Source organism: Papio anubis, chromosome 18 (genome assembly GCF_008728515.1).
Source record: "Papio anubis isolate 15944 chromosome 18, Panubis1.0, whole genome shotgun sequence".
In the NCBI taxonomy this organism is placed as follows: domain Eukaryota; kingdom Metazoa; phylum Chordata; class Mammalia; order Primates; family Cercopithecidae; genus Papio; species Papio anubis.
Genome location: NC_044993.1, coordinates 23,024,679 through 23,037,293, shown reverse-complemented (window position 1 = coordinate 23,037,293; position 12,615 = coordinate 23,024,679). Strand labels below are relative to the sequence as shown.

At 47.8% G+C, this 12,615-nt stretch overlaps 1 protein-coding gene across 3 annotated transcripts; it reads left to right on the top strand.

Annotated features, from left to right (window-relative positions):
- The first annotated feature begins 5,008 nt into the window (after positions 1–5,008).
- Positions 5,009–12,353, top strand: PDP2 (pyruvate dehyrogenase phosphatase catalytic subunit 2). Of its 3 annotated transcripts, none has more exons than XM_009196613.3 (2): positions 5,009–5,211; positions 9,848–12,353. In XM_009196613.3, exon 2 carries the CDS (start codon positions 9,903–9,905, stop codon positions 11,490–11,492), a length of 1,590 nt encoding a protein of 529 aa, XP_009194877.1. In that variant the 5' UTR covers positions 5,009–5,211; positions 9,848–9,902; the 3' UTR covers positions 11,493–12,353. The 3 variants fall into 3 exon arrangements, with proteins under 3 accessions (XP_009194877.1, XP_009194879.1, XP_009194876.1); XM_009196615.4 differs by lacking the exon at positions 5,009–5,211 and adding an exon at positions 5,814–6,789; XM_009196612.4 differs by lacking the exon at positions 5,009–5,211 and adding an exon at positions 5,814–6,899.
- Positions 12,354–12,615: the final 262 nt, after the last annotated feature.

The following is a 12,615-nucleotide window of genomic DNA, read 5'->3' as shown; positions in this document are numbered from 1 at the left end:
TGAGAATGCCACAGAACTGCTGCAAGGACAAGCTTTTCTGCCAGCTGGCAAAGAACAAAGACGCTTGTGATTTTTGCAAATTATCCTAGATATCAGCGTGGATGCTACAGCTTTTTTTTTTTTTTTAAAGACAGATTTTTGCTCTGTTGCCCAGGCTGGAATGCAGTGGCATGATCTCGGCTCTCTGCAGCCTCCACCTCCCGGGTTCAATCAGTTCTTGTGCTTCAGCCTCCTAAGTAGCTGGGACTATAGGCATGTACCACCACACTCACTTGGCTAATTTTTGTGTTTTTGTAGAGACTGGGTTTCACCATGTTGGTGAGGCTGGTCTCAAACTCTCAAGTGATCCGCCCACCTCAGCCTCCCAAAGTGCTAAGATTACAGGCATGAGCCACTGTGCGTGGCCAGATGCTACAGCTTTAACAGTGAGAGAGAAACTGGCTGCCACCATCTCTGGTCTTCCTGACACAAGATCATCCTCAAATCCAGCTTTCCTAACATTCCATAGAACTCTTTTCTGTAGCCAGGCACAGTGGCTTATGCCTGTAAGCTCAGCACTTTGGGAGGCCAAGGTGAGCAATCAGTTGAGCTCAGGAGTTCAAGATCACCTGGGCATCACAGTGGGAGTCTCTCTACAAAAAAAAAAAAAAAAAAATTAGCCAGGTGTGGTGGTGTTTGCCTGTAGTCCCAGTTACTTGTGGGTCTTGAGGTGGGCGGATCGCTTGAGCCTGGGAGGTTGAAGCTGCAGTGAGCTGTGATTGCGCCACTGCACTCCAGTATGGGTGACAGAGCAAGACCCTGTCTCAAAAAAAAAAAAAAAAAAAGTCTTGTCTGCATAGGTGAGGAATCAGGGGACTTTGCAAGAATCATCCAAGAGGTCCATTTCGCTACCCCTGTAACTCACCTGGGTGGTTTTGTTTTTGTTTTGTTTTGTTTTTGACACAGAGTCTTGCTCTGTCATCCAGGCTGGAGTGATCTCAGCTCACTGCAACCTCTGCCTCCTGTATTCAAGCGATTCTCATGCACCTGGCTGTTTTAAAAATAGTTTCGCGCCCAGGCACGGTGGCTCACGCCTGTAATCCTAGCACTTTGGGAGGCCGAGACAGGTGGATTGTCTGAGCTCAGGAGTTCGAGACCAGCCTGGGCAACATAGTGAAACCCTGTCTTTCCAAAAAAAAAAAAAAAAAAAAATAGCCGGGCGTGGCAGCGTATGTCTGTAGTCCCAGCTACTCAGGAGGCTGAGGCAGGAGAATTGCTTGAACCCGGGAGGCGGAGGTTGCAGTGAGCCAAGATTGCACCACTGTACTCCAGCCTGGGCAGCAGAGCAAGATTCTCTCTCAATAAATAAATAAATAAATAATAAAATAAAAATAGTTTTGCTTTTTTTTCTCCCTCACTATACAAGTTATGCTAGATGGAGTAATGTATATTTACTGTAGAAAATTTGTAATGTTCACCTTTGTCTCTTTAGGATAAATTGAAAGAAGTAGAATTAGTGGATCAAAGATATAAGGTAAGCCCATTGAGTAGCCTCCATGTACGCTCTGTATTAGTCCATTTTCACGCTGCTATAAAGAATACCTGAGACTGCATAAATTATAAAGGAAAGAGGTTTAATTGACTCACAGTTCCGCATGGCTGGGGAGGCCATAGGAAACTTACAATTATGGCAGAAGACAAAAGGGGAAGTAAGACACTTTTTAAATGGTGACGGGCAAGCAAGAGCACAGGGGAAACTGTCACTTACAAACAATCAGATCTCCACGAGGTCAGGAGATCGAGACCATCCTGGCTAACACGGTGAAACCCCATCTCTACTAAAAATACAAAAAATTAGCTGGGGGTGGTGGTGGGCACCTGTAATCCCAGCTACTTGGGAGGCTGAGGCAGGAGAATCGCTTGAACCTGGAAGGCGGAGGTTGCAGTGAGCTGAGATCTCACCAGTGTACTCCAACCTGGGCGACAAGAGCGAGACTCTGTCTCAAAAAATAAATAAATAAATAAATAACATCTCGTGAGAACTCACTCACTATTATGAAAACAGCAAGGAGGAACCGCTCCCATGATCCAATCACCTCCCATCATATCCCTCCCTTGACACGTGAGAATTACAATTTGAGATGAGTTTTGGGTGAGGACAAAGAGCCAAACCATATCACACTCCCTGCTAAGATGGCAATGCTCTCTTGCCAACATTATGTATTTAAACCATGTTTTAATATTTACCAGGTTGACTGACAAAAATCAATGGTTGAAGGGGTGGCCTGCCCCTCCACACCTGTGGGCGTTTCTCGTTAGGTGGAAGGAGAGACTTGAGAAAAGAAATGAACGCCTGTAATCCCAGCACTTTGTGAGGCCGAGATGGGTGGATCATGAGGTCAGGAGATTGAGACCATCCTGGCTAACATGGTGAAACCCTGTCTCTACTAAAAAAATACAAAAATTAGCCGGGCGCGGTGGCTGGCGCCTGTAGTCCCAGCTATACGGGAGGCTGAGGCAGGAGAATGGCTTGAACCTGGGAGGCGGAGCTTGCAGTGAGTGGAGATTGCACCACTGCACTCCAGCCTGGGTGACAGAGTGAAACTCCATCTCAAAAAAAAAAAAAAAAAAAAAGAAAAGAAATGAGACACAGAGACAAAGTATAGAGAAAGAAAAAGTGGGCCCAGGGGACTGGCGCTCAGCATACAGAGGACCGGCGCCGGCACTAGTCTCTGAGTTCCCTCAGTATTTACTGATCATTATCTTTACCATCTTAGAAAAAGGGAAGTGGCAGGATAATACGATCATCATAGGGAGAAGGTCAGCAGTAAAACATGAATAAAGATCTCTGTGACATGAATAAGTTTAAGGAAAAGTGTTGTGCCTTGATATGCACATGCAAACATCTCGATAAACTTTTTCAGTGCATAAAGAGTGGCATTGCCGCTAGCATGTCCCTCCTTCAGTCCTAAGGCGGTTTTCTCCTTTCTCAGTAAACAGAACATACAATCGGGTTTTCCATTGCCCAGGGACGGGCAGGAGACAGATGCTTTTCTTTATCTCAACTGCCAAGAGGCCTTCTTTCTGCTTATACTAGTCCTACTCAGCACAGACCCTTCACGGGTGTCAGGCTGGGGAACGATCAGGTCTTTCCCTTCCCACAAGGCCATATTTCAGACTATCACGTGGGGAGAAACCTTGGACAATACCTAGCTTTCCTAGGCAGAGGTCCCTGCGAACTTTGGCAGTGTACGTGTCCCTGGGTACTTGAGATTAAGAGAACGGTGATGACTTTTCACAAGCATACTGCCTTCAGGCACTTGTTTAACAAAGCACACCCTGCACAGCCCAAAATCCGTTAAACCTTGAGTCACCACAACACATGTCTCTTGCAAGGACAAGGTTGGGGGTAGGGTCACAGATTAACAGCATCTCAAATACAGAACAAAATGAAGTTGCTTATGTCTACTTCTTTCTATATAGACACAGTAACAGTCTGATCTCTCTTTCTTTGCCCCACAATGGTTCATTTAATTACCATTTCTTTTTCTTTTTTTCTTTATTATTATTATTATTATTTTGAGACAGGGTCTGGCTCTCTTGCCCAAGCTGGAGTGTAGTGGCACAATCTCGGCTCACCGCAACCTCTGCCTCCCAGGCTCAAGCCATCCTCCCATACTCCCACCTCAGTCTCCTAAGTAGCTGGGACTATAGATGCGTACCACCACGCCCAGCTAATTTTTTTTTTTTTTTTTTTTTTTTTTTTGAGACGGAGTCTTACTCTGTCATCCAAGCCGGAGTGCAACCTCTGCCTACCAGGTTCAAGCAATTATCCTGCCTCAGCTTCATGTAGCTGGAATTACAGGCATGAACTACCATGCTTGGGTAATTTTTTGTATTTTTAGTAGAGAAGGGGTTTCACTCTGTTGGCCAGGCTGGTCTCGAACTCCCAACCTCAAGTGATCTGCCCACCTTGACCTCCCAAAGTGCTGGGATTACAGGCGTGAGCCACCGTGCCCAGCTTAATTTTTGTATTTTTTGTAGAGAGGGGGGTTTCATCATGTTGCCCAGGATGGTCTCGAACTCCTGAGCTCAAGTGATCTACCTGCCTCGGCCTCCCAAATTGTTGGGATTACAGGCATGAGCCACCATGCCTGGCCATTTCTTTGGTTTTGAGTGAGGCTGAATATTTTTACATCTTTTCTCTAAAAATGCCAAATGAACGGCTGGGCATGGTGGCTTACGCCTGTAATCCCAGCACTTTGGAAGGCCAAGGCGGGTGGATCACGAGGTCAGGAGTTCGAGACCAGCCTGGCCAACGTAGTGAAACCCCCTCTCTACTAAAAATACAAATATTAGCCAGGTATGGAGGCACATGCCTGTAGTCCCAGCTACTTGGGAGACTGAGCCGGGAGAATTACTTGAACCAGGGAGGCAGAGGTTGCAGTGAGCTAAGACCACACCATTGCACTCCAGCCTGGGTAACAGAGTGTGACTCCGTCTCAAAACAAAAACAAAATATAAAAAAAAAAAAACCTGCCAATTGAGCTATGCTTTCCCTTTCTTGAAGGAGAGATAAGTAATCCTTTTCCTTCGTATTTGCTTATAAGACCTTGGGACAAGGAAGCTTGAGAGATCCAGTGAGAGACTTGGGCTGGCCATCCTATATAGGGTGACTGAACTGGTTATAGCCTTGAAATGAAAGTTCCAGTGCGCATAAAATCCTCCAGGGTGCATTTTTACTTTGGAAGTGGGTGTGTGTGGTAACTTAGAAAAACTCAGTGGTTTCAGACTTGGTGGAATGATGTAATTTTTCTCAGGAAAGTGGTGGGGGCAGCCATCTGCGTGTCTCAGCAGTCAGTCCAGGGCCTGACACCTTGTGGGCACCCATAACGCCTGCAGATTGAATAATTAAACACTGCTGCCTCTGTCCGGAAGGGTAACCCGTTGTGACCCTATATGACCTGTCTGCGGGGCGGGGGAGGGGGGAGGGCGGAAGTGTGCTTTCGCATTCTCTTGCACTCATTTATTAGAAACCCTTAGACTTACTTTTAGTTTGAGTCTGAAACAGTCCTCTTATTATGCAGGAAGACAGATATTGCAAATCCTGACTTTGAACTTCTGGAAAGGGCTAAGGGTGAGTGGAACTATAAATATACAAGGGCAAGTCTGACAGGAGCCGTTTTATTGCAATCACGTCCTTGGGTCCAGAAGGCTGGCCAGGCTCCCCAGGTAAGCCAGTGTGTCCTCCTTCTGGAAGACCACCTTCTCAGGGCTCCAAGTGGCTTTTTCTAGTTGTCTTCCATTTTTCTCTGTCTCCAGGGAAGGACTCCATCTGACTTATCATAGTTTACAAGAGTTCTGTTAAAATAATTTATAAGGAAGCAAGTGATCACGAGAATTCCACAATGTTAGGACCAGAAGGGATGGAGGGATTATCTGGTGTCAGGGTTCTCTGTCTCTCTCAACCTACCAGCCACCAGCCATACTGGGTTAATTGTCAGTAGTAGGCCAATATAATGGTCAGTTCAAAGCTTAATGGTTTGTGGGAAACCACTAAAGACGTTAGGGCAGGAATTTGAGGGTTTTTTTGGTTTGTTTTTGTTTTTTTTTTTTGAGACGGACTCTCACTCTGTCTCCCAGGCTGGAGTGCAGTGGCATGATCTCGCCTCAGTGCAACTTCCACCTCCCTGGTTCAAATGATTCTCGTGCCTCAGCGTCCTGAGCAGCTGGGACTACAAGCACGCGCCACCACTCCCAGCTAATTTTTGTGTTTTTAGTAGAGACAGGGTTTGTCATATTGGCCAGGCTGGTCTCAAACTCTTGACTTCAGGTGATCCGCCCAACTCGGCCTCCGAAAGTGCTGGGATTACAGGCGGAAGCCGCCGCGCTCGGCCTTGGAATTTGAGTTTTAGAAGTGTCATTCTGCCAGGCGTGATGGCTCACGTCTGCAATCCCAGCACTTTGGGGAGGCTGAGGTGGGAGGATCGCTTGAGCCTGGCAGTTTGAGACCAGCCTGGGCAACATTGAAAGACCTTGTCTCTACCCTCCAACCACTAAAAAAAGGGGCAGGGGCGTCATTCTGGCTGTTCTGCTCTGGGGTTAGGACCAAGGCAAAGGTGGAGGAGGGAAAACCGGAAAACCAAGTGAGAGGCTTGGAATAGGGTGGCTGCGTCGCTGGATGGATGAGGGGAGAGAAATTTAGAAGATCGGATTTACAGGATAAGATAATTGAAAAGAGAGGGTGAGGGAGAGAAAGGAGTCAAGACCCGAGTCAGGGGTTTGGCTTGGGTCTCTGAGCAGATGGTGGGTCCATTACTGGGTTAGGAGAGAAGAGAAAAAGCAAGTTTGGCAGAAGCTGAGTTTGGGGGAAGTTATGTTTGAGGCGCCTAGGGGCCTCCAGAGGCAGGTGTCCAGGTGGTTGGATACCAGGGTGTGGCTCTTAGGAGAGGGTTCTGGAGTGGTCGACACCGAAATGGAGAGGAAGCAGTGGGGTGTTCTAACAGCGGTGAGGAATTGGGGAGGCCGCTGGGTTCGGGGTGTGCAGATCGGCCACGTAGCTGGCGATCTCAGGCACGTGATTGCCTGGTCTCGTAGCCCCGCGCTCGAACACTTTCAGCACCCAGGCAGCGGTAAGAGGCGGTGTTGGCCCCTCCCGGGTCCCGCCTTTCTGCCTGCCTCTCACCCTCTTTAACCATTGGGCAATAACTCTGTCCATCAAGGGCCCGCCTCCGCTATTGAGCCAACCAGGGCTGGCGGGAGGGCGCTTCCTTCTGGAGCTGGGTCCTGACTAGGGACTGCCTGGGTGAGGTGAGGACCTGGTGGCCGCAGTTGTGGCACTGTGCGCAGGCGCGGGACTGACCCGACCGAGCAGGCGGCTGTGGTCTCGCCAGCTGGTGAAAAGTGGGCGAGGGTCCGAGGTAGGGAAGGGAACGAGCGGGGGATGTGGACACCTCTTTCTCCGCCAGGCCTCGCCGGCGCCTGACCCTCCCAGTCTGCGGCACCGGCTCAGGTGACTGGGCGGAGAGCTGAGGTGAGGGGGCGGGCCCGCGGCAGAGAGGGACCAGCTGGGCCTACGACCACGGTCACCCCACTCACGTGCGCGCGCCACGTGGGCCCGCGGGCTCGCCGAGGACCCTTGGCTACCTACCGAGGCACCCCACTAGCTGCTCTGGCCCTTCGAGCACCCCTTGGAGCTCTGTGTCCCTACTGCGCGCTCCTGTTTTACAGGCTGGCAAGCCGGGGCTTAGAGGCACCAAGCGGGTCGCCCGGGGGCACCCAGCTGGGGTATGGCCCTCGGAGTTCTAGGCAGATCGGTTTTGGTGGGCTCCGGAGTCCGTGCACTTAGCGATGAGGCTGTAGTCAGAGATTTGAACTTGGGACCTGTCTGTTTTCTTTAAGGATGCAAAATGGTTTGCATCCCGGGTGCGGTGGATTGCCCTGCACCGCTGTCTGCCTTGACTGCAGGGCCAGAGCGTCAGGCGCCCTCTGCTCCCGGACCGACCGCCCCCGCCCCGACTTCTGCGGGGTGGGCTGGCAGGGGTGGGGGAGTGAGGGGACGGTCCTCAGTCCTGGGAGCTCTTGAGATCCCGACAAATGATCTCGAGATCCTGAGGGCAGGATTCATACATGAAACCGCAGAAAAGCTCATTATAATGGGTCAAGGTTTTGTTCTTTTTTTTTTTCTATTTTATTTATTTTATTCCAAGGAGAAGTACCACCAGAGGCTAGTGAAGGGACTAGGAAACTCGTCACCCCCTTGTGGAGGCAGATGTGAGCTTTTGGAAATCAGTTTGGCAATGAGTCTACACCCTTGGACCTACTGACTCCTTGTTTGGGAAATAACTAGGATAAAACCTAAATAGAGAAAAGGTTACTGCATAAGGCAGTACAGTTTGGTGGGGTTTTGTTGTTGTTGTTGTTTTTAGAGACAGATCCGGCTCTGTCGCCCAGGCTGGAGTGCAGCAGTGTGATCATAGCTCACTGCAGCCTTGAACTCCTGGGCTCAAGCGATCCTCCCACCTCAGCCTCGTGAGTAGCTGGGACTACAGGCACGTACCACCATGCCCAGCTAATCTCAAAATTTTTGTAGAGATGGGGCACTTCCTGTATCACCCAGGGTTGTCTTAAACTCCCTAGCCTCAAGTGATCCTCTCACCTTGGCCTCCCAAAATGCTGAGATTATAGGCATGAGCCACTGTGCCCAGTCCAGTTTGGTATTTTATATTAATAAAGAGCAAGTAGTGGAAATAACCTCTAAATCTCCAGCAGTAGAGAATAGTTAAGTAAGTTGCAATTCTTTATGCCAAAATGTAGCCATCAGGTGTGAAAAAATACTCTTATCAGGAAAACTAGATTCAAAGTTGTGGTTACAACTCTACAAAAATATGTACGGAATGACAGGGTGCGGTAGCTCCCACCTGTAATCTCAGCACTTTGGGAGGCCAAGGGCAGAAGATAGCTTGAGCCCAGGAGTTTGAGACCAGCCTGGACAACACAGGGAGACCCTGTCTATTAGCTAGGCATAGTGGCTCATGCCTGTAGTCCCAGTTACTTGGGAGGCTGAGGCAGGAGGATCCCTTGATGCCAGAAGGGCAAGGCTGCAGTGAGCCATGATCTTACCATTGCACTCTAGCCTGGGCACAGAGCCAGGCTCCATCTCAAAAAAAAAAAAAAAAAAGTGCAGAATGACTAGAGGGGTATATACCTAATGATGAAAATAATAACTACTTTTTTTTTTTTTTTTTTTAGTAGAAGGGTCATATTTTATTAAATTCTCACAAAACCTTCTAAGACTAATATTCCCATTCCACCAATAGATAACTGGAGTGTTACCTCATCAGCAGTGTGTCTAATGCTACACAAGATAGTATCACAGCTAGTGTGCTATTGGGCCTCTGAAAATGTCATATTTAGCCAGTATTTGAGGACTTAGTGTGTGCTGGGTACAGGTCCAGGCACTGGAAAGCTGTTGGTGAGTAAGGCAGCCATAGTTGCTTGAGTCATGGAGTTTATAGACTAGTGGGAAAATACATATATATATATATATATAATTTATTTTTTGAGACAGGGTCTTGCTCTGTCGCCCAGGCTGGAGTGCAGTGGCAGGAGCACCGCTCATTGCAGCCTTGGCCTCCAGGGCTTAAGCAATCCTCTCACCTCAGCCTTCCAAGTGAATGGGACTATAGGTGTGTGCCACCATGCCCAGCTAATTTGTAAAAAAATTTTTTGTAGAAACCAGGTCCCCTTCTGTTGTGCAGGCTGGTCTCGGAACTCCTAGGCTCAAGTGATCCTCCCGCCTCAGCCTTTGGAGTGGCTGGGGTTATAGGTATGAGCCACTATGCCCGAAGCAGATTATTTATTTATTTATTTGTTTGTTTTTGTTTTTGTTTTTTTCGAGACAGGGTCTCACTCCTTCTCTAGCAAGAGGCCCAGGCTAGACTGCAGTGGCACAATCACTGCTTTCTGCAGCCTCAACTTCCCAGGCTCAGATGATTCTCCTACCTCAGCCTCCCAAGTAGCTGTGACTATAGGTGCACACCACCATGCCTACCAATTTTTTTTTTTTTTTTAATTTTTTTGGAGAGACAGGGTTTCACCATGTTGCCCAGGCTAGTCTTGAACTCCTGGGCTCAAGCTATCCACACACCTTGGCCTCCCAAAATGCTAGGATTACAGGCATGAGCCACCATGCCCGGCCCCCGAAGCAGATATTTAAATGAACACTTATAGTCTGCTGGTGAGAGTGAGTTTAGTGTATTGTAAATAGTTTATTCTAAGTCATTTTTGTTCAGAATATTAGCAAATGTTTTCAGAAGTCAGTATGTTTAAGAAATTAAATTTGAAACTTCAACTTTTTAATTTTTAGGTTTAAAAATATCCTTGTTTTGCTGAAGGAACACATTTGCTGATATAGTTTCAGAATGTCAAGTACTGTGTCCTACTGGATCTTAAATTCTACAAGGAACAGCATTGCCACACTGCAAGGGGGCAGACGCTTATACTCCCGGTATGTCTCAAATAGGAATAAATTAAAATGGAGGCTCTTTTCCCGGGTGCCACCCACCCTAAACAGTTCCCCATGTGGTGGCTTCACTCTGTGCAAAGCCTACAGACACACATCAACAGAGGAAGATGATTTTCACTTGCAACTCAGCCCTGAGCAGATAAACGAACTGCTTCGAGCTGGCGAATCAGCCCACAAGATTCTTGACCTTGAAAGTAGAGTTCCAAATTCAGTGTTGCGGTTTGAGAGCAATCAGCTGGCTGCCAATTCACCAGTGGAGGACCGGCGAGGTGTAGCCTCCTGCCTGCAAACCAATGGACTAATGTTTGGCATCTTCGATGGACATGGCGGTCATGCATGTGCCCAAGCAGTGAGTGAGAGGCTCTTCTACTATGTGGCAGTGTCCCTGATGTCCCACCAGACCCTGGAGCACATGGAGGGAGCTATGGAAAGCATGAAACCCTTGCTGCCCATCCTGCATTGGCTCAAGCACCCAGGGGACAGTATCTACAAGGATGTCACATCCGTGCATCTTGACCACCTCCGTGTCTATTGGCAGGAACTGCTTGACTTGCATATGGAAATGGGACTAAGCATTGAAGAAGCATTAATGTACTCCTTCCAGAGACTGGATTCTGACATCTCGCTGGAAATCCAGGCCCCTCTGGAAGATGAGGTGACAAGGAACCTGTCACTCCAGGTTGCTTTCTCTGGGGCAACAGCTTGCATGGCCCATGTTGATGGAATTCACTTGCACGTGGCAAATGCTGGTGACTGCCGAGCCATCCTTGGTGTCCAGGAAGACAATGGCATGTGGTCTTGTCTGCCCCTTACCCGTGACCACAATGCCTGGAACCAGGCCGAGCTGTCCCGGCTAAAGAGGGAGCACCCTGAGTCAGAGGACAGGACAATCATCATGGAGGACAGGCTGCTGGGTGTCCTCATCCCCTGCAGGGCCTTTGGGGATGTTCAGCTGAAGTGGAGTAAAGAGTTGCAGCGCAGCGTTCTGGAGAGGGGCTTCAATACTGAGGCCCTCAACATTTACCAGTTCACACCCCCACACTACTACACTCCACCCTACCTGACTGCTGAGCCTGAGGTCACCTACCACAGGCTGAGGCCCCAGGATAAGTTCCTTGTGCTGGCCTCAGATGGCCTGTGGGACATGCTGAGCAATGAGGACGTGGTAAGGCTGGTAGTGGGGCACCTGACTGAGGCAGATCAGCACAAGACAGACCTGGCCCAGAGACCCGCCAACTTGGGGCTCATGCAGAGCCTGCTGCTGCAGAGGAAAGCCAGCGGGCTCCACGAGGCTGACCAAAATGCAGCCACGCGGCTGATCAGACATGCAATCGGGAACAATGAGTATGGGGAGATGGAGGCAGAGCGGCTGGCGGCGATGCTGACATTGCCAGAGGACTTGGCGAGGATGTACAGGGATGATATCACTGTCACTGTGGTATATTTTAACTCAGAATCAATCGGTGCATATTACAAGGGGGGTTAAGAATCTCCCATCCTATTGTCAAGGTTAACATAAATGCTCTTCTAAAACGTTTCACTTACTCTTAAACTAGCTATCCAAACCTTACTATTAAAAGCGCAGACAGGTTTAATTTGCTAAATAGACTAACAGGAGGAAGAAACAAAGAAACAAACAGCCTAGCTTTAAAAAACAGTTAAATAGCAGTGATTTCATGTCTGTGTATGTCTGATCAAGTCTTACATGCAGAGAGGACAGAGCATAAAGTCTATAGAATTGGTTTGGGCTCATGTAACCCAAGTCGTTTGATAAAGATGTGAAACTGTGTCAGCCTTGAGCCTTCAAAGGGTAAATTTAAATCATGATTCTGAGAATAAAGAACTTCAGGATCTTGTGAGGTCTTGCCACAAAAATCTGCAAATTCAATAATTCTCCTGAATTCACAATCTTGGACTTCTAGATTATGAAGAGATATTTTATTTGTTTGTCTTTTATTTAAATTACTAAGGCCTAGGTTTACAAAGCATACTACAGGACACTTTTCTATGCAATATCCTAACTTTTTTGTGTGTGATTATGGTTATGAGAAATTTTGTAATACTACATTCTAGCTCTGTTTTCATTTATTTTAAAACTGAATCCTTAAGCTTGCAAACACACCTACTGTAAGCATGCTTGGAATGACTTGTTTTGATTTTCAGCTGATAGGATCTATGCCTCTGGACCAGCTGAATTTATTGTTGCAGCTTTTGGTTCCCTCTACTGAGTCCCATTCCAGAAACTTTGAGCCATGCTAGTAGGTAACTAGTCTATGCCTTAACTCCTGACCTTTCCTGCATTAGTAAAATTTCCTCCTGGGCTGAGCCTTTGGGGGTTGATTCACAGCATTTAAAGCTTTCTGATTATACCTCTCAAATATTCTTCTGTCAATTCCACACAATCCTTCTACCTCTGCTATGCTGAATCCCTCATTTACCCTGCACCTGCCAACTACAAAATACTGTCTGAAAGAATTTTTCACATGTTCCTGCTGCCTATGGCTGCAGGAAAGGAGAAAATGCGATTGCATATGGTAGTTGTGGTGATAGATGTTTAGACAGGACAGGTTTATTTAGCAGATGGTGGACTTAAGATTCAATCTCTATCT